The 26,028-nt window shown below is 49.0% G+C and overlaps 1 protein-coding gene across 2 annotated transcripts in view; it reads right to left on the minus strand.

Moving 5' to 3' along the window:
• The window catches only part of RAP1GDS1 (Rap1 GTPase-GDP dissociation stimulator 1), a 909,412-nt gene that overhangs the window by 60,271 nt on the left and 823,113 nt on the right, over window positions 1–26,028 (minus strand). For both annotated transcript variants that reach the window (XM_069630545.1, XM_069630544.1), the window contains one exon: window positions 12,553–12,679. In XM_069630545.1, the coding sequence (XP_069486646.1) occupies window positions 12,553–12,679 (127 nt within the window). The remainder of the gene's footprint in view (window positions 1–12,552; window positions 12,680–26,028) is intronic.

Consider the following 26,028-nt stretch of genomic DNA (forward strand, 5'->3'; position numbering starts at 1 on the left):
CTAGGTGTTGAGGACGAGAGACTCATTAACGAGGTGGGTCTTGAGTTCTTTTCTGCATTGAGGGAGCAAGTCTGATGCTGACGGGAGGAGGCTCCATAGTCTTGGGACGCAGGCGAAGAAGGCTTTTTTTCTGGTCCTTTTTCTTTTTGCAGCAACGGATTTCAAGTCTGCACGCGTCCTGGATTCTAGGTGTATGCTGTCCACCGGAGATGCTCAGTTTCTCTGTTCGTAGCTGGATGACTTGAGGGTGACTGCCGTATAGATGATACAGCAAGACCTGAAGGAGATTTGTGCATGCAGTGGGAGCCAGTGAAGGTCGATGAGGGCCGTGTTGATGTGGTAGTATCTGCGTAGACCCTTGATAAGGCATGCAGGACACTTCTCACAGCGCAATGGAGCACGGCGGGAGGCTTTAGAGGAGTGCTTTGCCCCACCCAGGTTGGATAGGATCAATGCTTGAATGGTGGATCTAAAGGTGTCCGGAGGGTGGAAGAGCTTGACTTTGCGCAGGAGGGAGAGCTGATATCAAGCTGTCAAGAGTTTTCTTAGCTATGTGTTTCTTGAAGGAGAGGTGTGTCACTATGAAACTCAAGGGACTTGGTCCAGGAGGTGAGCTCAGGTGTGAAGCCCTCACAGACCTGGCCATAAACCATGAACTCTACGTCTGGGTGTTCTGTGGTGTTGGTGAGGAGTAGGAATTCGGTCTTTGAGGGGTTGAGCTACACGTATGCACTGGATATCCAAGACTGGAATAGCGAGCAGCAGATTTTGAGCCTATGGATATACTTGGAGTCTACCTCGAGGTAGATGTGTGTCATCAGTGTATTGGTGGATTTTGATGTGTGTGGCTAGGAGGGTAACGCAACGGCTCCATTTGTAGATTGAAGATCATTGGGGAGAGGGTGAAACCCTGCAGGACTCCACAGGTGACGGCTTTGGCGATCCAGAGGAGACTATCTGAACAAAATTAGAAGTTACTCACCGTAGTGACTAACGTACTCTTAGTCCATAGTCCCCTTTCCTCCATACTGCCGCCACAGCATTCATGAGTCTGTTGAAGACCCTGGGGGGCGAGTTGAGGCCAAAAGGGAGCACCTTGTATTGAAAATGGTAGCCCATGATCCAGAACCGTAGGAAAGAAAGATGGAGTTGCCAAATTGGGATGTGTGGGTACGCGTCCTTCAGATCCAGGGAGCACATCCAGTCTCCCTTGTCCAATGTCTCCGCTATAAAAGCTGGCGTATCCATCTTGAATTTTTGCAGGGATAAGGAGAGGTTGAGGGTGGAAAGGTCCAGCACAATTCTCGGGCCCAACTGGTTCTTTTTCTGAATGGCGAAAAATCTTGGAGTAAAAGCCCAAGCTTCGCTGGGAGGCTGGGACTTCCTTCATGGCCTGGCTCTCTACGAGCGACCGGATCTCCGCCAAAAGAGTTGCTGTCCCAACCTGTGGGAATGGAGGGGAGGAGGGCGGAGAGGCTGGGATAGGAAGGTGGTACCCCGTGGATACTACGGTTGGGATCCAGGGGTCCGCAAAATTCTGGTGCCAGAAATGTGCAGGGAGAGCAAGCCTGCCCCCCACCGGCGACACGTGGACCAGAAGGGGTGCGTCATGCTTTCTTTTCCTCAGAGGCTGCCGCTCAGGAGGAGGACTGGAAAAAGCCCTTAGCCCTCCCCTCTTTTTTTGTTGCTTGTGCCGGCCCTGAAACAGCAAGCAGTCCGGCTGCCTGGATCTGCTTTCCTGGAAGCCACAAAACCCTCCATATGTACGACCCCTTTCCAAGCGCTGCTAAAATTGGATGTATGATTTGGGCGTGGTCTTCTTGAGGATGGATAAAGACTGCCGTTTATGAGCTGTTTTTCTTTTTGTCCAGCTCTTTGTCCGTAGAGGAGTAAAAGAGGGTCCCCCCCCCAAACGTTAGACCTAGAATGCTCTCCTAGACATTAGCGTTGAACTTTGTTGCCCGGAGCCAGGCTGTCCTCATGTCCATGGCAATACAGATGGCACGGCCTGAGGTATCGATATGAGCCACTGTGGATTACAGGAGGTCATGCGCCACCAGCTTGGCTTCAGCTAGCCCCGCCTTAAAGCGCGATTGGCTCTGGGTGGAGGGTTCCGGGAGGAAGTCTGCAATTTCCCGATATAATCTCTGATTGGCGGCAGCCCGCATGGCATCGGTGTTGGCTTGACGCAGATGTAAAGAGGCGTTGGAATAGAGTTTCTTGCCATATGTCTCCAAGATAATCTCCTTGCCTAGCAGCGCTGCAGAGGAAGAGGCTGAGGACGACTGGGGCTTCGAGTATAGTGATGCTGCAGCAATCACTGAAGAGTGTGGCTGAGGATGGGCCGAAAGCAAGAGTGTATCCCCGCCACCTGCCTGTACTTGGCGTCCAGGCGTCGATTGACCGGCTGGGGAGAGAGGGGTTCCCTTCTTGGCCAAGGAGACTACAGCGGTCTGCATAGGAATTCCCGATTTGGCAGAGGGCCATTGCGTGAGGACTTCAGCCAGAACCCCCTCTGCCGGCTGCTTGACCTCGGGTTGGGGGAGGCCCAGGTACTCCGCCAGACCAGCAAGACATTCGTGGAAGGCCCTGGCTGAGGATGGCATGTCCGGATCCTCCTCAGTATCCTGCAGATCTGGAGGATCTTGTGGAGGAGGAGAAGTAGCTGGCGCCAGAGGCTGGGGTACAGAGCCCGCGGCCGGAGGTTGATGTGGCGGCTGTGTTGGAGCCCCCTGTGGAGCCAGCTGGGGAGCCGGGGGAGGTGGCTGCGCCGGGGCAAGGGGCGCCGGCATCTGTGGTGCCGCTAGCATTGCGAGAAGGACATCCCTGATGGCGTCTTTGATGATAAACCCCATCTGAGGAGACCTCATGAGGCCGAAAAACTTCTCGAAGAGCACCTCCCCACTGGCCAAAGAGGTGGCAGGGGGTGCCGACGAGGTAGTGGGGAGCTGCTGCGTACCATATAGACGCCAAGGAAAACTGCCCTGTGCAGCTGAGGGGTAGAACTAGGCCAGCCCCACCTTGACACTCGTTCTTCGCCGAATTCCTGGAATGGTGTCAGACAGGTGCCTCTTTCTGGCGCAGCAGCTATTTTGTCGAGCTGCCTACCACGTGCATGCGACGTGGTGCTCAGCCCACTGGGCCTGGCCTCGTCCAAGACAGTTGCGTGTGGATCATGAGGCCTACCCTGCACCTCAGGCCTAGGCCGGTGGGTGTGCCACCCTCAACCTGGGCATCAATAGAGCTGCGTTTATGCGCCCCCTCAGACGTATTGCCAGTATTAGGGCATAGCCCCTCGGATGTACTTCCGATGTTAGGGCATAGCCCCTCGGCTGTGGTGCCGGTAAAAGGGCGGTCTACCGGTGTAGATCCGGCAAAAGAACCCTCTGGTCCCTCAACACAGCGCCCAGGAGGATCAGAGGATCCCTCGACCCGAAGGCCGGTAGCTGAAGCAGCCTCGGTGCACGTAGAAGGACCTGACCGGTCCCTCCCACGTGCGAGAGCGCCAGGGAAGGAGTCTCCCTTGCGGGGTGTGATGGAAAATATCGGCCCTACCTTGGGCCTTGTTCGATGCTTCACAAAGTTCTTGAAATCCTCTGGAGGCGACCTCTGGAAGAGCTCCCTACACCTAGTCTGTTCTTCAGCCCCTTTGAGGACAGCGAGTCACACGCCGAACATGATTGCCAACCGTGGTCTGGGCCAAGGCAACGTAGGCAGAGGGCATGGGGGTCTGAAGTTGGGAAGAGCCTGTTGCAGGATGGACACCTGCTGAACCCTGTAGAAGTCGACATGCGCCGAGGAGGAGTGTGACGCCTGAGGACTCAGTACCTGAATGATAGATAAGACCAAAAAAAAGACAAAGAGTATCCGCTCATGGAATTACATAGCCGAAGCCAAACCCAGGAGCGCTGGTGAATTCAGCCCATCGACGCGGAATGGGGACTGAGGTGTGGTGCCGGAGTGCGGAGTCAGGGCAGTGCATGCTCCGTCGGCCGTACCCTTGCGCGCCTCTAAATTTAAAGGGGGAAAAAGGTTTTTTTCTGGTGAAAAAGGTTCTGTCTCCCGCCCCTTGGAAGGGACGCCCAAGCAGTATGGAGGAAAGGGGACAGGACGTAAGAGTACTGTTGGCGTGATGGACTTTAACCAGCATAGGACTAGGTTGCAGATTACCATGCGCTGATGTAGGGTGTCCGTAAGCGCCTGATGGTCTACTGTGTCAAAAGCAGCTGATGGGTCAAGTAGAACCAGTAGGAAGGGGTGGCCATAGTCAAGGATGCTGAGGGTGTCGACCACCTGTATGGTTACCATCTCTGTGCTGCATCTGAGCCTGGATTGGTAGGTTTGAAGGATATTATTGGTGTCAATGTGTTGCTGCAGTTGTGCGGCTACCGTTTTCTCAATGATCTTATCTAGGAAGGGAAGATGGGTGATGGGGCAATAGTTACCTAGGTTATCAGGATCCAGAGTGGGTTTCTTTAGTAGAGGGAGGGTTTGTCCTGTCTTTAGGGTTGATGGGAAGGTGCCTTGATTTAGAGAGCCGTTGATAATCTCCAGGTAGGGAAGGAGAGCTTCTGTGGAGAGGGTCTTGAGGATGTGGTCTGCATACGATGTGGCATTGGAGGGCAGACAAGGTTTCTACCAGGTCCTCTGTCGAGAGCGTCTTAAATGTTTCCCCAGGGTGTGGAGATTTCGCAAGGAGGGATGCGAGCTGGGTATGTGGACACAGAGCCGGTGTCTATGTGCTGGCAAATTATGCTAATTTTGTTGTTGAAGGTGTTGTCTACAGTGGATTTTTCTATGGAGTGTGGTATGGCAGGGTCGGGTAGCGGGTTGATGCAGTGCTTGACCGATTTCAAGAGGGCTCTGCTTTTTTAGTTGGCTTCTGCTATGGTGTTCTGATAGTAGGAGGCCTTGACTGTGTTGATTAGTTGTCAGCGGTAGCTCAGAGTTCCTTGAGGCGCACCAGGTAGGTTGCAGCCCTGGAGTGGCACCAGTTTTTTTTTCGTGTTTCCTGATGTATCTTTTGCTAAGGTTGAGTTCTTGCATGTAGCAGGGTGATGATGGTTTTGGTTTGCAGGTGCGTTGTTTCAGAGGTGTGTGTTGGTCGATGGAGGTTGAGAGGGTGGAGTTGAGTGCTTCCAATAGAGAGTCGCTGTATGGTTGGTGTTAATTCCATTTAAGAAAGAGGTTGGTGAGGTCATCTATGAGGGCTTCCACCAGGAAGATCTTGAAGTTATTTGTTTAGAAAAGGATATATCATAAACATCTATTATGTATACCAGCCTTGTGAATAATGCTAAACAAATTAACCCATATGTCCAACATTTAATTCCATTTATTATGAACTAAAAGATTGTAGTTCCAAAAGAGAGCCTTTGTTAATGAAGAAGCTAGTAATGGGTCAAGGAAACCTTTTCCATGTTTGAATGAAAGAGCAAATTATTCGTACAGTTATTTAAAAAAGGGTTAATAGGGACTTAAGAGCGGTCACCTGCACGCATGTAATAGCTCAGGCTGTGAAAGAATGTGCCACTCCAATTGATCATTCAAACTCATTAAATGTGATTTCATATGGTATATTCATCATTATTCCCAATAGAGTAAGGCTCTTTCCATGCTGGGCTTCTTAGGCAATAGGTCACCAATCCACCAGAGATAATTGTATGCATGTTTATATTTAATAAAGTGTTTTTAAGTGATGCTACCAGATTCTGGCTTTCAATATGCTGTCTATGTTCATTAATCTGGATGTTTGCAGGTCTAATGGTTTGCCCAATGCATCTGGAACCACAAGGAAAGTCGATGCAGTGTATGGCCCCTTGAGTTTCATAGTTAGTCATTGCTTTAATGTCAAAACCTGATCAATGATTTGAAGATTAAGTTCTTTCAAGGGCCCAATAATCCACAAGGCTTTCTGTGGGCAGGGGTATTGGTAGTTAAAGTGCATCAAATGGTTTCGCATGTTTTTTTAAACTCTCCTGAATGCAAGTAAGGCAGCTTCTAGCAATAGAATTGATCAAGATAACAGGGAGCAATACTTATGGAGGAGTTCCCTGACCTGCTGAATGTCAGGATAAAAGGTCAAGACACACGCTAATCAGCGTTAGTCCAAGTTCTTTTAATGAAAAGGGCACACAGGCATGTACTTAGCCCGTTTATTGGATTGCTTAATACATTTCTTTGGATAACCTCCACTTGGTAAATGTTGATCCAAGTTGGCAGCATGTTCTTGATAGTACTGTACAAATGTGCAGTTGTGTCTAATGCACAGGTGTTTCTCATATGGAAGATTATCTCTGATAGACTGGTGGTAGCTACTGTAATGTAAATGTCTGTCAGTTGGTTTCCTACACAGGGCACACATCAGTTGCCATGATTGATGGTAAATCGAAACATCAAAGAAGTTGATGTTGTCTGAACTGGCAGCTATAGTAAACTGAATGTTAAAATGTAGGCTATTGTACGAGTGGAAACATTGGTTGCCATCACCTTGCCAGATCATAACATTGCTGATGCTTTGTTTCCAAATTCTAATATTTTGTAGATAAGGATTGGTGGTTGTTAATATTTTTTCTTTTTGTATTCACTCATATGAAGAATTGCCAGACTAGGCGCAAATGCAGCACCCATCTCTGTAACCTTCACTTGTGAATACATTTTTTTTATATTGAAAACAGTTCTCTGGGATAAAGAAACAGACATAAGGTTGATAGTTAAATATTAAAGTGTGACTGAATTCAATATTTCACTTATGCATTGCACTGCCTAGCGCTGTGGAATGTTTGTATATAAAGGATGTTTATCCATCCTGTGGAGGGTTTTGACCCATGTGGAATCATTAGACGGGGTGAATGTGGGGATTAAGCTGTCGCTGCCCATCATTTTGCCCCAGAACAAAAATAAATCGGAGTGGGTAAAGATGGGGATGCGCTGTCGCCGCCCATCATTTCATCCCAGAATCCAGGAGAGCTGCGCAGTTGTGCGCACACCAAAATGGTTACCTAACTTGCCACCCACCAGTGTAAAGAAAGGTCTTTGTTAACAAAATCCACTGTTACTGATGTCAAAAAGTTGCTGAAATCGTGACTCATTGGACCACTTTAAAGATTCAACCCTTTTTGTGGGGTTCCACATAACCATCTTACTGTAAGGAGCCCCATCAAAACAATGTTAAGCAAGGATTTACTACCATGTAAGAACCATTCCTGTTTAGAATGCATTAATCCAAGAAAATCCCAAAATTGCATGCAGTACCAACAAAATCCTCAAGGGGGCGCTGGCGGTCTAAACTCTGACAGGAGAATTGAGTGCAGTTGCTGACAAAGGGATTTGACTCAGCTGACTTCAAAGGCTGCATTTTAATTAAAAAATTAGCCACATGCTGTTCCCAGAGGCCTGAAGCCTGGGAAACCCTATCACCTCCAGAGCTTCACACTAGGAGTTAGAATCTCACATGACATTTTGATTGATAGAAGGCAGACTGGCTGGGAGCTTCCCAGAGACCACACAAAGGACCCTTTCCTCTGAAAGGAATATGTTAATTCTGAAATGTTTAATGTCAACAAAGCCCTGCCTGCCCAGAGGACTGACCCACCCAAGTCTTGGAGGCGGACCTCAACACTCTGAGGACTGAATTGGAAGTAAAATATATATTTTACAAAAACACTGATAACTCTTTGTAATCAAATGACAGAAATGTATAACTTTGAGAGCTTTAATTTAAAAAATGTACCTTTAATTCAAGACTAAACTCGAATTTGTGTGATGTTCTGGGGCAAAACCCCATTGTTTATTAATATTACAGACTCCCTGTTTCAGCTAGACAAACGAAAATGCATTGGTATGTGGGTAGATATGTGAGGAACAGTTGTATAAAATTTAATGAAGATCCAATGTTGTTTAGCACATTAAAAAGTGCTAGAAGTTGCCATTTGTGAATGCAAGCTCCTAGAAACAGAAGATTTGGGACAGAGTATACCTCATGTGATAGGTGACATGGGTATGTAATTTCAAACAACTGTGTAACTCTGAAGTATGTATTTTGATCATATATAGATTTGGGTGCACAGATGATAAGGGAGGTTCTTCAAGAGATCATAAATGGCTGACATCACTCTGACACAACTTAGTTCGCCAATCAGGGGACGAATGAAAGTTTGACCAATTAGAAGCTGAGAGAGAGGTAGGGTCAGTGATGCTAGAACACACCCACATTCTAAACACATAAAAGCAGACAGACAGGACAGATAGAGACCTTCAAAATCCATCTGCCGCTGGAAGCTCTGCCGGAAAAATCCATACTTACCTCCATCAAACCTCCAGAGAGCCAAACTAGAGACTTCAATCTATCCAGAACTAGAGACCAGACCAGAGGGAGAAAGCAGTGCTGTACCCAGAGAGAAAGCAGTGCTGTGCCCAGAGAGTGACCAGAGCCCAGTCTAAAACCCTGACCAGATCCGTGATGAGGCCCATTTAATTCAAGAATATAGTGTGAGTACCCAGCAGAACTGTGTAGAACCAATCTCTTAGTTTAAATTCATCTAATTCAATCTATTTAACCTAAGTAGAACTGCCTCCTAGCTGTCACCTGTCATTTCTAGTTGCAAGCTGCACTTGTCATTTTGAGCTTTTGAAATTTGCAAACCCAAAAACGACCTTTATTAAATCGCTCATATCTCCGCGACCGTTTGGGCTAGAGACTTGCAGTAACTTTCCTCTGATAGCTTAGAATCGTAGCTTTGAATCGCACCAAGAACCGCATTCCTACCCCTTATAGTTTTACCGCAATCGCGGAACACGCATCCGCGAATTTTACCGCGATTTGCAATTTCTTCACATGTAAAAACTGCTGCTGCTTGCCTTCCATTTGCCAGAAATTCGTTTGACCTGCTAACTATCCCTGCATCATTGCTAGTGTGAGCCTGGACTAATATTAACTAGATACCACTCACCCTGAACCTCTGAAAGGGAATTAAAAAGCATTTCCAGCATATTTCTCATCCATTGCTAGCACATATCAAAGCATTTGGGCCTGTGTTTTCAAAACTCCTATCTGTTTTCTGTAAGCTTGCTGGGATTGAACTGAATCACATTTGATTGCATTTCTGAGAACTGTGTGCTTCCTTCCATTTCCTTGCCTTGCATCAAGGGGGGGAGGGGATTGCCAGAGAAAAGTGATTACATTGTTTGGTTGAAATCATATTGAGTATTTTCTGTACTGCATTCATTGAATATTGCATCCACCTGAGCTTACATAAAGCATCCTCTACCACATTATACTTTTGTTCCTAATTACCAGTGTGCTACCTTACCCATTTCATCTCAACTCCTTAGTAATTATAAAGAAGTGTGCTAGTGCCAGATTCTCTGTTGTCAATCTTTATCATATCAGATTAAGTGTGCTATTCAATTATTAATTTATTATAAAGTGTTATATATATATCTATTGTTTAAATCATCAAATAAACCCTTTTAACTTGCAAAACAGAACTACTTCTTGGCTCAGTGGGGTCAGGGGGATTCCAAGAGAGGGGTGTTATATAAGGGTAGTCATCCAGAACGCATGAACTGGACCTAAAGATATATCAATAAGGGTTTTCATTCAGTATTATAGACTAGGCGTTGACTTAGCTGTAGTGTTGAATTGAATCCTCTTACAATCCAGAGTGACTAAAGGTTCTGTGTGCAAATCAAATGTGATGTTTTCAAGTAGGTTAATGGCTGCTGTGGTGTCCTGAACGAAGGTGTCTTATTTTACATAATGGTTTTAAAAAGAATTCCACATATGTACTAAGCGGTTCTAAAACAGAGACACACCCAGATGCAATGGTTCTATCTGGGGGAGACTTGGGTCCCTATGTAACTATGGCAACGTACACACTCTCCTACTCCTAACTGCACCCCATTCACTACTTCTACTCCCAACATCTTCCTCATCTGTCCCTCCGATGTCTCCCTCTACATCTTGCCGCCTCCCTTTGATTGCACTCCCTCACCCACATTACCACGCTCTCCTCCACTCCCTCCTTCACTCTATTACAACTCCATCCCACCTTCTTCTCAGTCACCATCCTTTCACTCCCACAATCACTTCACATGAACAATCTCACTGGCTACTCATGCACGCACACTCACCAACCACTACCACTTGCTTTCACCATCTAATACCTGGCATTTTCCAAAGAAATGTCTCCACACTGCAATACGCCGTCCTTCTTCCTGCTGGTCTCATGGTCTGCCACCTCTTCCTCCTCTCAATTTACCTGAACAGCCCACAACTTCCTGTTTCCTGCTGCCTCTCTATCCCCCCCTCTCCATCTACTGACTGGTTCTCAGCCCTGCCTCTTTTCTTCATGCAGGGCAGCCATGCTGCACGAACGGCGACCTCTACTGCAAACTGTTCAAGTTCATGTTAGAGAACCGAGGCGTGTTTCCCCTTCAGGTACGCACATTCTGGTTGAGCGGTTGTGGCTCTACTTAAAGTCCCTGGTCGTCTAAAGTGGCGGCAGCTGTTTCACTTCAGTACATGCTGAGGCGGGAGTCGGGGGGAGGTATCGGTCTCTCTCACCGTCCGTCGGTCTCTCTCACCATCCATCGGTCTCTCACTCGGGGCGCTAACGATTTGTTTTCCTGTTGGTGGTGAATTTGTTTGGCTGTTGCTTCTCTGGTAGTTATCGGAAAAAGAATAAGAACTTGACCAGAATTTCTGTTCGAAGGTATGCAGTGATGCAAGGTGGTACTGCAGATATAAAGACTGGCACTTGGGGGACAGGGCAGAATTGTGGCCCTTAACTGCTACCATTTCCCTATGGAGCATGACTGTCCCAGCCTTCTACCCATGTAGACCTCCCACCCCAGCCTGAGAGGGGTACCCATACCCTCGTGACAGGGTCAAGTTACTGACGACATCACATTGGAGAGTCACTGCTAAAACGCCAAAATAAGTCCTTTGGGACAAATTGTTCAGAATAAACCATATCACTTTCCCAATGACTTCTAGTACAAAACCTATTTCAGCTATATAGCTACCAAATGTAGTAGTGACCTTATGGTGCTAATATTTAATGCAGCAAAACGTGAGAGCTGTAAATTAAAATAAGATTTTGATGGGGCAGAGAGGAACTTTCTGGAACCGCTAGCAGTGATGCTGAAACCAAGGATAAAAGACTTACTATTACCAAACAATAAGATCATTTTCTAGCTGCAAGGATTAGTAAAACAAATACACTTGCAAAATATATACTCGAGTTTAAAAAATAAGTAATATCCCCTTAATCAACTGAAGATTATGTCAATAACCTTTCAAGAGAAACTATGAGGCTTGAATCAATATCAAGGCAGGCCTTCCTATGGGAAAAATTAGGGACCTTCTCTGAATCCTCTTGAAGGGACTTATTCGGAAGAAACAATCTATACTCCGACAAGAGACATCCTTTTTTAGGGGGAGATGCGCATAAGGGGGTGACAGAAAACACAAGATAAAAAGCAACCCCAAATGTGGTTTGTGATCTTTTTGTACTTTCCATCACATAGTTTATTCTGTGCAAATGGGGTGCACAGCCAGTGGTGGTAGATGAAGTCGAGGAGTGGCCCTATGATCAGTCAACTAGCAGAGGGAACATAACTGCACCCTGAAATATCCTCGCATACAAGAATGGATGTTTGATTCAGCTGGCATATGATCTGTCCTCGGCTCTCCAAAAATGACCCAAACAATATCAAAGTATTTCTATTTTACGACCTGCTTCTGTCATGTGCAGTCGTATAAAAAAATGACCTCTGCTAGTAGTCCTTTTAATATAACAACTGATGTGCTATATGGTTTGTTAACGTCCTAAGCAGTTAAGGAAGAGAGGGTAAATGAGGTCCCGGGGGTTCTAAACAAATGAATTTTTCTTTCGATCATTCTGTAAAGATTCAAATAAAATGGATGGTCCTGTGTGCTGCTGGGAATGAAGGAATTGAACTCTGGTTATAGACACATAGACTTCAGTGAATATTCCTGTATAGATGCAGACAATAGTTTTCCATTTCATCAACATCCGCTAACATAACAAATGACACATGTGGGAGGAGACGAATAAGGCAGCAAAAAAAAAAACAATTCAATTCTTGGCGATATCATCTAAATGTAGATCATTTGCAATATTTAGAATGCTTACCTCTTTGGCAAATTATTTGCATTCAGGCTTGTTCTTCGAGCCCACTCTAACAATAGGCAGCACATTAACAATGCATTTTACATTATAATAATCCTCCAAAGGGATAGGGCGGCATGCACTTACACTGAATCAGAACAGAAAGGCCATCTTAAAAGAGAGGTCTATGCATGCAATACTCGCTAACGGGCAATGATGGGATACTGCGGATTAGATCATCAGCGAGGCAACTAGGATTCCGCAACATGGCCTATTTTCAACAGGTCTTGCTAGAATCATTTTGTAACAGCTGATGCAGTTAGACAGACTGTGATCAATAGACAGGCCAATGTAACGCATCAAACATACTACAGTATATAAAGAGCCTGGAAGAGCAACATAATGGAATACCTACCTAATTCTAAAGATGCCATCAATCCCAGAGCGACAAGGGCTTCATTTTGCATTATTACATGCTCGCTAGTTGCCATGGTAACTAAGTGCACAATGCCGCCACTCTGCACAATGGTCCTAATTACATCCTGAAATAAATAAACAGGTAGGAAAGGGGTTTCATTACAAGTGAAGAAAAACGACAGACTTGGTGATGGGCTTTTTCTGGGTTGATGATTATTCTCCTCCCAGAATGCAACATAATTCTTTGAGGTCAAGCGTGGATCCTCGCAACCATTTTCAACAGGGGTTTTCCCTGAGGAGCGAGAGCATTGAGACTAAGATGTAAGTAGATTTAGACACCTGAACCCAAGCATCCGCCCCACTGCTGTGTTTAACAAAGGCTGACCTACCTGTATGCATTGAAAAGTACGAAACAAAAGATGCAATATTTTCCTTATAGTTCATTAATCAATAATCATAAAAAAAAACACAGGTGGTCATATCAAATTAGAATTTCAAGTGGATAAAAAAACCTACAGATAGCTTTAATGTATTGTGCACAGCCCAATCAAATACTATAAGCACTCATGAGTTAATCGTACAAAATGCATCTCAAAAGTATCACACAGAGGAAATAGTTTTGTGCATGCAGATTTTTGAAAGCTGGCTGTTGAAACAACCCTCCTATAGAAATGAAGAGCGCATCTGTGGCATTTTCATAAGAGTAAATGCCAACAGACATGGTCTTCAGCCCCATAGAATTTCGGACACCGCAGATGTCTTTAAAAGAACACAAGATGGCCACTTTTAATGAGGATGGCTCATAAGGAAACAAACACTAACTTGATGATGTAGTCAAACTTACAGAAGGGTGAGCGTATGACATCATGCCACTGCAGCTGGTCCACTTAGTAAAAGGCCTGTCCATAATCATTAGATTATAATCACAAAAGCAAGATACCCGTTCCCTTCCCCCGATGATAAACCCCTAAAGGCAGGACACGTCACGCAAGACATGCCAACTAATAGGAATAATTGTGAGTGGAGGTGTCTCAACATCGCAAAAGATACAATCTCACATTCATTACCATTCCTTTCCACAAAAAAAGTCATTCTCAGGTCACTACTATTGCAATGACGTATTTGCCAGACAACTCAAAAAGTTTCTCAACAGGTTGCCACGGATGCAAGCGCAGACCTGCTTGTGATTGAGACAGAAAAGGTACTAGTCTCAACACATGGACTCCAAGCCCCCGGCTTAATGCACACAGGCCATCACAATCAGGCCGACCAAAAGAACGGCCCCCAAACAATAGACATATTCGTAAAGCTCATGTCTCTTTATACAGCACCAACAGCACTGATGCACTCGCAGCACAAATCACAGGGGCCCAGGGTAGTTTGCTATGATCTCTTTGATAGATTTGTGATCTAACAGCTTTATGGCTGGTGGTCTGGGACTGACCTGCTCGCTGGAATGTTGGGGTCTTGGGACAGGGGCATCTGGACACTCTAACTTATGGTTTGGGCTGGGGAGGTCAGAGGCTCGTGCCCTCCTTCTCATGGGATAGTTGCTTGCAGGGAGCTCTCGGCCCCCTCATTGCCTTTTAGGGAACATTCTTTCTGAGTTACACGTGCGGTTAGTATGAGACAATGAGAGGCTTAATGAATCCCTGTGGGTTTGGCCCTGCCACTGCTGCCCAAGCTGCAACCAGCTCCTGCATTCACACACATTTCTATGTTTCGTGTTCGGGCCTACTGTTCTGGCTGCAGTGCAGCACCAGGACTCGATTTCAAGATGGCTGCTGTTTTCTAAGATGGCGTTTCATATTCTTGTGCAATCTACACCCAGTCAGATAATCTACCTACAAAGCAGTTTCTATTGTTACCCCCCTCCAACTTTGCCAAGCGCCTACAACATACTGTTAGGCCTCTGCTGAATTCAAACCCTCCTGGGGACCTGGGATGATCGCCCCTGCATCCCAACACCTCCTTGGACAAACAGTTGGAAGCAGCGCCGGCCGTAGGAGACAAAGAAGACTTTCAATATAAAGAGGCAGCTGCAACGACACAGGAATGGGGCTTAGGGTGGGATGCCAGGAGGACTGGCTCCCCCTCCATTAGCCAAAAGCAGTCATCCAGCTTTTTGTTAACATGAGCTTTGGTCTGAGACTTTTCTCAGACCTTTCTGGCTAAAGAGAGGATGTCTTTCTGCAGCGGAATACCCGAGCAGCCAGTGGAATGCACAGCAAAGACCTCTGCTAGCACCCCTGGCACTTGTGGGGCCTGTTCAGAGTAAGCCACACCTAGAAATTCTGCTAGGCCCTGAAGATGGTCATGAAATGATTCGACTGAAGCGGAAGGCTCCCCTACTGTGCTTCACCGTCCCCCATTCGTATCCTCTGGAGTGGAGTCTGGGTCTTTCTGAGGTGGAGCCGGAGGCGGCCCCACCTGATCCAAAACCTGCGAGGGCAGGTCAGAGGCAATGGGATCATGCAGCAAAGGCAGATCGAGCAATGGTGCCAGAGGTTGGAAGAGGCAGAGGTGAGGGGCCCAGAATGGAGCGGGCACAGGATGCAGTACCGGATCCCCTGGCAGAACTGGTGGGAGACCCAAAGGGGGAGGCCTCGGAGGCAACACCTGGGGGACCACCTCTTTGATGAGCTCCTTAAGGAATCCTGCAATTTGCTGAGAGCGCATAAGTAGAAGGAAGCACGCAAATAAATGGTCCTCACAGGCCAATGGATCGCACGGGCCGGCCCTACGGCGCACTCGGCCTCTTGTCTGCCTCGGCATGCTGAGGCACCTGGGAAGGATATCCAAATGGCTGGCAGGAATATAGGTAGCCCTGCGGGGACCCACCCACCCAAAGCCTAACAGCCTGAGCCAAGCTCTGAGGGAAGAGGACTGGAATCGCCCTGAGCAGCCCATTCCGAGCACGAGAGGGGGTGACTTGAAGGCATGTTGTCAGAATCTAAAATGGCCGCCGGGCATGCAGGCTCTGCCACATGCTTGTCTGCCATCTTGGAGACCTGCACCACACCCTGCTGGGTCTGACATAGTTGGGCCTGTTTTTGATCTTACCCTGAAGTGAAGCGCTGACCTCAGAGAGGGCTCCGGTAGGCCTAGGCCCTCAGCCAGAGGGCTAAAAGTCAAACTGTCCCCCCGTGCAAAGACCTCAGAGTGGGCTCAGGGAGGCTTTTTGCCCTCAGCCATAGAGTTGGTAGTTGTATGGGTCCGCGCCTGGAACTGGAGCACGAAAGTCCCCCGCACCCCTGTGCAGAAGGAGAACTGGAGCGCCCCTTGGTGGCAGGCCTGGAAGAGCCCCAGGCCTCCTCGGCGAGGGAGCCGGTAGCCTTACAGGCCTCAGGCCTTCCACCGATGTCAGGGTCTGGGTGAGCCCTCCCAGCCGAAGCCCCGGAAAGGTATCTCCAGGCTGGGGTGCCTTGGAGAATAAAGGACCTAACTTCTTTTGACACAAGGCCTTAGCCATAAAGTCCTTCAGGTGGCTGGGTGTTGAAGTGTGGAAGAACACCCTCCAGCGGGAAAGCAGATTCTTCAATGAGCGATGACCAAGAGAACTGCAAGCCGCGCACGCGTCCCAGCCATGATCAGGGCCTCTGGCACATGAGGCAGAGTGCATGGGGTCTGAGGCCGGGAACGAGCGGTCACAGAATGCGCATATCGTAAAACCTCTACGGTCAACATGCGCTGCCAGCGATACCGTCCTTGCGGAAAAGGGAACCGAGTTGAGGCGCCAGTGGGTGGGGCCTCAGGGCTGTTCCCATGCTCAGGAGTGCACCCCTGCATGCTATACTAAATTTAAAGTTGAAGCTCATATTTGTCGCTGTCAAAGTTTCCGGCACTGTCCCCATGCTGGGGGACACTTACAGGGATGGAGGAAAGACGACGGGACGTATGAGTTAAACTATTCCATTCTGACGAATTCCTCAGTAATTCTTTATTATGGCAAACAGTTCTCACTCTCTCCCCAACTTCACACAATTTGGAAAAAGGGTTCCCTTCCTTAGATTGCCACGTGGAACAATTTAATGAATGAATAGTAGCACATTTGACTTTGTAATGGGATCATGGCAAGCAAACATTAAATAATGAAAAGTTTGTATAAGCCCTACATGCTGAGGTTGGTTTCCTGTTTTGCAACGGTGCAAATAATCAATGCTACTTTTACCCAAAAACTCAATTTATCGACTTCGGAAGGACGAAAAACGGAGTCAACACAGCCAAAAAAAAAATCAAAAAAATATCACACCTGTATGGTACAAGTGCACACTCTACGTAGCGTAATGAACTTGCTGAGCTATTCGACCCGCTAAACCAACTTCAGGCAATCTTAAAATGGAGAATAATTACTTTGAAAAGTAAAGCTTTCCCCCCCAAGATATGCTCTTCTCGCCAAGCCCGTACTAACCTCAGACCCTCTTAAGTAATTCCTCAGTCACGGACTGTGGCACTGTAAGATGTACCTGGTATTCACAGTATTGTTGCTCATTGCACAGTTGTACTGTCATGCTAAAGTATACTTTTCCCTTGCACCTGCTGCTGAAGGCAGAAGGGACAGCGGTCATGTAAGATGCCCTTCTGTACTTGCCAAAAATAAAGGGGTTAGAATAAGTGAAAGCACCTCTTTCTTTTGAAGCTAGAAGATACGGCATATTTTCCAATTATCGAAACTCAAAAATAATCACTCAAGGTTCCCCGAGTAAATCATAGGTCAATGGAAGTGGCACGAAAAGCATGAGCTTAGGGCTTACACATGTGCATATGTCCTTATTTCGTGATACATTCCCATAAAAACACCGAAAATAAATACAAAACAACCAACATATTAAAAGTCAATCAATATATAGTGTACACAGGATAAAACCAACTAACATATACAGCCCAGCCTGGATTCAGTGCAACATGACAAATGAATCCATTAGTAAAACACAAATGCAGAATTAGCCAGATATGTAATATGCTTTTATTAGAATGGTGCAGAGGAACCAGAGCAGATAGAGGAAGTCACATGCTCCCAAGGGAATCGGACACTTAGTGTTTGTCCAAGATCGAGGAACAAGAGGCAATAGAACGGGCGAGAAAGTGGTCTCAGAAGGAGGAGGGAAATAATTAACCAGTGGAGTGGATCCAGTGAGAGGTGGACACAAGAGGATGAGAACAGAGAACTGCAGAGCAAAACATACTGGGGCAAGGAATCGGGGGAAAGATATGCAATACCTGTAACGCCACAAAGCGAGAGTGTGGTGGTGCATGCCGATACACAGTTCAATAGCCCGCACCGCCCCCTAAGGGACGATATATGGAAGTAGTTCCATGCTGGGAAATGAGGTCCAATGGACTCAGTCAGGAGTTTGCAACCTTGGGCTCTCCAGGCTATTTATACTACAACTCCCAAGATCCCCAACCAGTGAATAGGCAGGCTACATCTGGTGGGAGCTGGCCCAAGGCTAAGTCTAATCCAAATATTAAGTAAAAGTAATGTGTTAATTGGAATAAAATCCACAAATGTATGAGAACATCCAAAATATAACCAATCCGAATGTGCATAAAACTCCAATTACATCCCCATAGCATTAATTCCCCTCCAGTTACATCCACATTATAACAATATAAAGTTGCTTAACTCTAAATACAAACCCCCAACACCACCCCAAACACTGTCACTCTGAAGTATGGAACCTTTAAACCTATTAGGCAAGAAGCACTCATATAGACAAATATAATTCTGATACTTCACAACCTCTCCAAGTAACAGCAGTAAAATAATGACTGCCCATTTACAACTTTCTAGTTTATTCTGCAAGCTCATAGATAAAATAATAAAATAAGCAGCTGCCAAAGTCACTTCTGGTCAAATAGTACTGGGCGCCCGTAGTAATGTCTCCCGTAAGGGTCTCACGTTCAATTAACTATGGCCTGAGCCACCTTACCCTTAAGGGGAGATATGCTGCACACAAAAATATAAAAGTAGATCTTTGTTTTTTTAGCTCTGGCAAAGCTGAGGGCCCAGACACCAACATGCCCCCACCTTAAGTCATTTCCATGCCTCCTCCATAGGGAGAACATACCCGGCTTGAATTTCATGTATGGAGCTCTCATCCCAAAGCAATTCATGATTTCCGGAGAACCTTCTGGGTGCAAAAATGTCCTATTACCCCAATTGCCCTTGAAAGAGAAGGTGGGGTTACCGATAAATGCTGTAACCAATGCAACATTTAGTACATTCATAAAAGAGAAGCAAAGGCAAGACTTGAACAGGTCCTTCATGCTGGGCAATGAAATGCAAATCCTCAGCCCAAGTCTAAAACGGTGAGCAATAGAGAATGAAGAATCCAAGTATAATGCATGTGGGTGGGGGAGGGCGGGCGGGGGACATCTTACATTCATCTCAAGAACCATTGCAATACCAACACTCAAGACATACTGGGAAACTTTGCTCCAGTGTGTGTTATGGTGATAATCAAGGTTAATGCATATCGGAAACAAAGTCTAAAGTAAAACTACTGCACACCACAGCCCAACATGTGGGCGAAATTAACTCTGAAAAAGGTTCAAGAAACACAGCAACATGACATGGGCACAAAGGACACTGCTACTTCTGGCCTATGCCCATCAACACGTGGTTTTGCTCTTTCCTCTGTCCCCACTAATCCTTCCTAGCCTCGCCCGTTAGCCCCAATTAAAGCTTCAAAGGGTGGTAATGACTGACAGCAGGCGTAGCACAAAGGTGACAATGGAAATAAAAGTGATGCACATGCTTTCAAGCACAGCACCCATTTAATGTCAATGGGAAACGTGGGCATGCGCTACAACAGAAGCAGGACTGCTTCCTCCCAACTTCCTATGCCCTACAAGCTCACTAAGGCAGTGCCATCTCAGCCCAACATCACATGTCCCTTAACAAAAATCTCACCCATTTCACATATCACTTCAGTTTCTCTTACCACCTTGACAATGATACTCAGATCATCTGCTTTTTGTCCTTCACCACTGACATCTCGGAGTGCGTTGCCAGCTACCTCACTCGAGAATCCCTCACTCGACCCCTGCCTACAGGCTCCTCCCAGGTGGCCAGGGGAAGACAGGCGCTTCCTGATCCCAACCCTGTGGGGGGTGGGGGGCGTGTACTGCAGGAGGATCACCTGGGTGCAGACAGGGCCCAGGGTGGCGAGGAGATTCCGTGGGATGAGACACTGTATTTTCCCTCTGACAGGAAGAATCTTCCCAAGGTACCTAAAGAGGTAATGGCATATTGTCATTTTAATGTCCCTAACCCTCCTGTTAGAGCTAGATTTATGGACTTTAATGTTGGGAAGGTTCAGCAACCTTTACCAAAATAAACAACTTCCTCAAACCCAAAGGTGCAATATACAGGAATATGGAAATACTGTATTCACTAAAATATCTTCCTCTGTAAAGGCTACATTTCAGAGCCCCTCTCTTTATAACTTTAAGGGAATTAAATCTACCCTTAAAGGTAACTTAAATATGACAACTAACTTTTTAAAGAACTACAAGTGCCTGAATTCCAAAGGGACTGAGACGAGGAAGAGGGCTGAAGAGGCATGAGGGTACAGCAGGCGGGCAATTCAGCTTAAAAGCCATTACAGTAGTCAGGCAATTGAGCCCAACAGCGCACACCGGAAGGGACCAGGGAGGCATAACAGGCCCCCTCAACTAGAGAAAGAAGGAAGGAGTTGAAGGAGGTGGAACGTTGGTTTGAGTGCAGGCTGTAAGTGGGAGAACAAAAAGGGATGCAGGAATGTGGAGAGAGCAGATTTCACCTGAGTTTTCTGAGAGAGGCCTGTCCTCCCAAACAATGACGTGCAGAGGCTGCGCAGTGGAAGACGTACAGGAGAAACGGGTTTCATTGTAAGCCTGATTGCCATGGATACCAAGCTGTTGGCGTGCCAGAAATTGATGCCAGAACCAAATTGTTGAGCCAAGGAACTCGGGAGCAGAGGAGACCCCCAAAACATGTGGCTGACCTGAGACACCTGTTCAGGAGAAGGGTGTGGGTCCCCAGTGAGCCAGAAGCAGCAGAAGTTGTAGCAGAAGTTGGGAAAGCAGTGCAACTCAGAGTTTTTCAAAAGCTGGAGAATGAAGCACAACGTTCTAAAACATTGCACAATCCTTGCCAGTAACTACAGCTCCTTTGGCACTTGTGTAAGACTTCTAAGTGAGTAGAAGTCGATCACTGTATTAAAAATCCTCTGAACAATGGAATTGTAACACACGTATTGAATGAAGATTTTCTCACGCGTGTAGTAAGCCAACGCTGTTGAAACTCATTGTTTCACTAACCAAAGACTATTACTGTTCAGAGAGTGGTCGCGTGTCCCTAATTAAGAAAAGGGAACAATGTGGAAGACCATTTCAGAACGTTGAACCTTGACTATATCAAAGTTACAATCTTTACAGTGGGAAAGCGACATTAACAAATCGTCGCGTGTGCCTTATTGTGATTCCCCAAGGAGGCCCAAACTCTATCCTTTGGTTCTACAGCAGTGGTCTTCAAACGTTTTTAGCCCATGCCCCACTGAGCAAAATGTGGGCAGACCTGTCACCCCCCCCAAAATGCCAAATGGACAGCAATTCCAAATGGCTAGGAAGGAACAAGTTACTTACCTGTAACTGTTGTTCTCCAGCATGGGTCTGGCATGGATTCACATGCTCATGAATATTCCCCGTCGTCAGGCTGGGAATCCTCGGTAAAGAAAAAAAACCAGTATCAGTTTCGTTTCTGATCTGTCTTTCGTAGTAATAACCAATCACTGGTCTCTGCGTCATACTGACCACAGCCAATGACTGCCCTCTACCTAAGCACCGCCTCTGGCAGCCATCTTCAGATTTGGAAGCACGTGAAGTGGCAGTATGACCAAGTGAAGAGCCGCAGAGGGGTAGGCGGGAGGGTTCGCATGTGAATCCATGCCAGACCCATGCTGGAGAACAACAGTTACAGGTAAGTAACTTGTTCCTTCTCCAGCATGGGGTCTGGCATGGATTCACATGCTCATGAATAAAGAATACATAGCAGTACACACATGCACAACCACGGGAGGTGGCAAAGGCTCAACATTAAGCATCACATCAACTCAACATTAAGCATCTTACCTCCTCACCAGGCTCACCTCAGGCGAACAGGTTGCGCAGCACTGCTTGGCCGACCCTGGACTCCTCCCTGGAATCCCGGTCGACGCAGTAGAATTTCGTGAAGGTGTGCGTCGACCTCCACGTAGCAGCCCTGCATATGTCCAGCAGGGGCACACCAGATAGGAACGCCGTGGTAGCTGCGATCGCTCTGGTGGAATGGGCTCTCGGACGGCCAGGCAGCGGTCGGTTTGCCAACCGGTGACAGCACATGATACAGCCGGAGAGCCATCTGGAGATGGAAGCCTTCGAGAGAGCCTTCCCCTGATTGACAGGTCCAAAGTTCACAAAGAGTTGTGACGTCTTCCGAAAACCCTTCGTGCGGTCCACGTAGAACTTCAGCGCTCTAGCTACATCCAGCGAGTGCAAAGTCCTCTCAGCCGGCGACGAAGGCGACGGGAAGAACACAGGTAACACCAAGGGTTCGTTGAGATGGAAGTCCGACGGTACCTTGGGCATGAAGGAGGGGTGCGTCCTGAGCACTACCCTCGTGTCGTGGAAAGTCAAGTACGGGGCCTTGCAGGAAAGGGCCTGGATCTCTCCCACTCGTCGTGCGGAGGTGATGGCCACAAGAAAAGCTGTTTTCCACGATAGAAACTTCAACGGGGCCGAGTGCAGAGGCTCGAACGGAGGTCCCATGAGCTTGGTCAGCACCACGTTGAGCTCCCACGCCGGGGCCGGAGCCTTCACCGGCGGGAACGATCTGAACAGTCCCTTCATGAACTCTTTCACCAGACGATGAGACCACAAGGACGTCCGGCCCGTGGTTCTGGTGTATCGGGAGATCGCAGCAAGATGAATCTTGATGGACGCATGTGCCAGACCAGCTTTGGCCAGCGTCAGCAGGTACGGCAGTACTTGGGGAGCCGTAATCCGTAGAGGGTTAATCTTCTGTGCGTGGCACCAGACAGAGAACCTCTTCCATTTGTGTCCGTAGCATTTAAGAGTCGAGGACGCCCTGGCCTTTGCAAGAACCTCTCTGCAATCGGCCGGTATGTCGTATCCTCCAAACTCTAGTGCTGCAGGAGCCAGGCCTGCAAGTTCAGCGACTTCGGGTCGTGGTGGAGGATGGCGCCTCCTTCCCTGGAGAGTAGATCCGCGTCCGCCGGCAGCTTGATCGGCGGGGACGCTGACAAGTCCAGAAGGTCCGGGAACCATATCTGCCTCGGCCACGCAGGTGCGACGAGGATCATCCTGCACCGTGACCTCTTGAGCTGGTTGACGAGCCGGATTAGCAGAGGCAAGGGAGGGAACGCGTAGAGGAACAGGCCCTCCCAGGGGAACGAGAAAGCATCGCCCATGCTCCTCGTCTGGGGAAACCTGCTGGCGAACCTCCGGCACTTGGTGTTCGTCGCCGTCGCGAACAGGTCGATCTGGGGTGTGCCCCACCGTCGGAAGAGGCGATCCACCAGATCCTGCCGTAGTTCCCACTCGTGGCACGAGCGCAGCTCCCTGCTGAGTGAGTCGGCGATGGTGTTTTTTATCCCTGCCAGATGAAACGGCACCAGAAAAATCCCTTGGGCGACGGCCCAATGCCACAGGTCCTGCGCCTCCTTGGACAGCGCTGGGGACCTGGTTCCGCCCTGTTTCCTGATGTAAAACATGGTGGTGGTGTTGTCGGTGAAGATCCTCACCACCTTGCCCTTGAGGGACGGAAGGAAGGACCTGAGGGCCCAAAACACTGCACGGAGCTCCAGGACGTTGATATGTAGGGACTTCTCCGTCGGGAGCCAGAGTCCCCTTGCGTGCAGATTTTCGGTGTGCGCTCCCCACCCTTCCAGGGAGGCATCCGTGGTCACAGTCTCCTGGTGGGCTGGGGTCTGGAAGTCCATGCCCGCCGTCAGATGCGCGCGGGTGCCCCACCACCGTATCGCTCGTCGGAAACTCTCGTCGAGCTTGATCCTTTCCTCGAAGCTGCCCGTCGTCTGGATCCAGCGCGCATCCAGGAATTCTTGCAACGGGCGCATCCGGAGCCTGCACATGGGAATGAGGTAGATGCAGGAAGACATCATCCCGAGGAGGGACTTGATGGACCTCACTTTGGCCGCGTCGGCCACCAACATCCGTTGCACCTTGCCCAAGATGGTCCTGGTCCTCTCCTCCGACGGGGAGGCCAGAAGGGACACTGTGTCGAGCCTCGCTCCCAGAAACAGTGCGACTTGCGCGGGCACCAGGTGGGATTTGGCGTAGTTCACGGAGAATCCCAGGTCCGTGAGGAGTTGGACGGTCCTTGCCGTGTGGACCACGGCGAGCTCCCTCGTCTTGGCGCGGATGAGCCAGTCGTCCAGGTAGGGGTAGACGTGGATCCCCTCGCGGCGCAGCTGCGCCGCCACCGGTGCAAGGCACTTGGTGAATACCCTGGGTGCCGACCGTAGTCCGAAGGGAAGGGCTTTGAACTGGTAATGACGCCCTTGGACCACGAATCTGAGGAATTTGCGGTGCCCCTTTAGGATGGGAATGTGGAAGTAGGCATCCTCCAAATCCAACGACGATAGGAAGTCTCCTTCCTCCAGCTGACCCAGGACGTGCTGGAGGGTGACCATCCGGAACTTCTGCGCCTTGATGAACTTGTTCAGACGTCGCAGGTCCAGGATGGGGCGCCATCCTCCCGTCTTCTTCTTCACGAGGAAGTATCTCGAGTAGACTCCGGAGCCCCGAAGCCTCTTTGGGACGAGTTCGATGGCGCCCTTTCTGAGCATCGCCTTTACCTCCAGGAGAAGTTGAGGGACGTGAAGTTCTTTCCTGGCCACGGGGGGGACGCGCGGGCACCTTCTTTGAAACTCGAGCGCGTGGCCCCGGGCCAGGGCGTCCAGCACCCAACGGTCGGTGGAGATGGACTCCCACACGCTGACGAAGCCCGCCAGCCGGCCTCCCACCGGGGTGCTTCGGTGGGGGCCCGACCCCAAGGCCGGTTCAATCCTGCTTGGAAGCGGCCTTGCCGCCTTGACCTCCTTGGCGACGACGGCGGGGTCCGCTAGACTTGCCTCATCCTCTGTAGGCCTCTTGCGACGACGAGCGGGCCGCTTGACGGTAGGAAGCGAAACCGCCGCCGGAACCTTTGGAGGCGCCCTTGCCTCCGCCGCTCCGAAAGGGCGTCCGTCGTTGCAGGACTCCAAGGGCCCGGGCCGTCTCAGTATCCGCCTTGATGGCCTGAAGGGAATCGTCCACTGTCTTACCAAACAGGTTGTTCCCGTCGAAGGGCATGTCCAGGACTCTGGTCTGGACGTCCTGCCGGAAGTCCGTAGCTTTGAGCCATCCACGACGTCGAAGGCAAACACCGTTGCCCAGCTGGCGGAATCCAGTGTCGGCGATGTCGTGGTCCGAGGCCACCTCACCTTCCTGCAGGATCTCAAGGGCCTCCGCCCTCTTGTCGTCCGGCAGAAAATCCAGCAGGGGAGCCATCTTGTACCAGAGCTCCCTGTCGTAGCGGGCCACGATAGCCAAGGCGTTGGCCGCTTTAATCGTCGTCGCTGCCGACGAGATGACTCTACGCCCCATAGTATCCAATTTCTTTCCCTCGCCGTCCGGCGGGGAAGTCGATGTGGAGGCCGCACCCCCCCCGCTTTCTTCCTGGCTGCCGCGGAGACGACGGAGTCCGGGGTAGGCTGCCCCCGGAGGCATAGGGGGGGCCGTGTCCGGGACCCGGTACTTTTTCTCATACCGGTCTCTTCTAGCTGGCGCCGTGGAAGGGTTCTTGAGGAGGGAAAGGCCCTCATCCCAAATGTCGTCCAACAGAGGCACTGCGAGGACCGTCTTCCTCTTGGCCTCGCGCCGCTGATAAAGGAAGCCTTCCTTTTTCTTCTCCTCAGGGCAGAGTTGGAAAAGCTCGGAAGCCCTGGAGATCATGGAGTGGAAAGATCCGATCTCGTCGGGCGGAGAGGCCCTGGTGGGAGGCGACGACGGAAAATCCTCGTCGTATGCCTCGTCGTCCGTACCCGTCGCTGCCGTGTCAGTCCCCGTATCATCCCCTCGGGTGGACGGGGAGGAGGGCTGGAAGGGGCGCGACGGTTGAAAAGGAGGTGGTGGATGGATCCTTCTTTTCTTGGTAGGGGGAACACCAGAAGGTCCCGGTTCTGGATCCCCCGACGGGAGAGGTTCCTCCGTCGGTAACGGTAGCCTCGTCCTTATCTCGGAGCATAAGGACTGTATGGCCAACAAAATGGCCGCCGAGTTGTCTTGCGGCGCTGGCAGAGGGGAATCCGACGGGCGAGCAGGGGCCCCGTCGGTATCCTCGACGATGTCGTCGTCACCTGCGTCGGGGTCCATTCCGACGGGCTGGCCTTCTTCCACGCCTAGGCCGTGGCTTAAGACCTCGATCAGC

Source organism: Ambystoma mexicanum, chromosome 6q (assembly GCF_040938575.1).
Source record: "Ambystoma mexicanum isolate Mex_15411 chromosome 6q, UKY_AmexF1_1, whole genome shotgun sequence".
Classification (NCBI taxonomy): Eukaryota; Metazoa; Chordata; class Amphibia; order Caudata; family Ambystomatidae; genus Ambystoma; species Ambystoma mexicanum.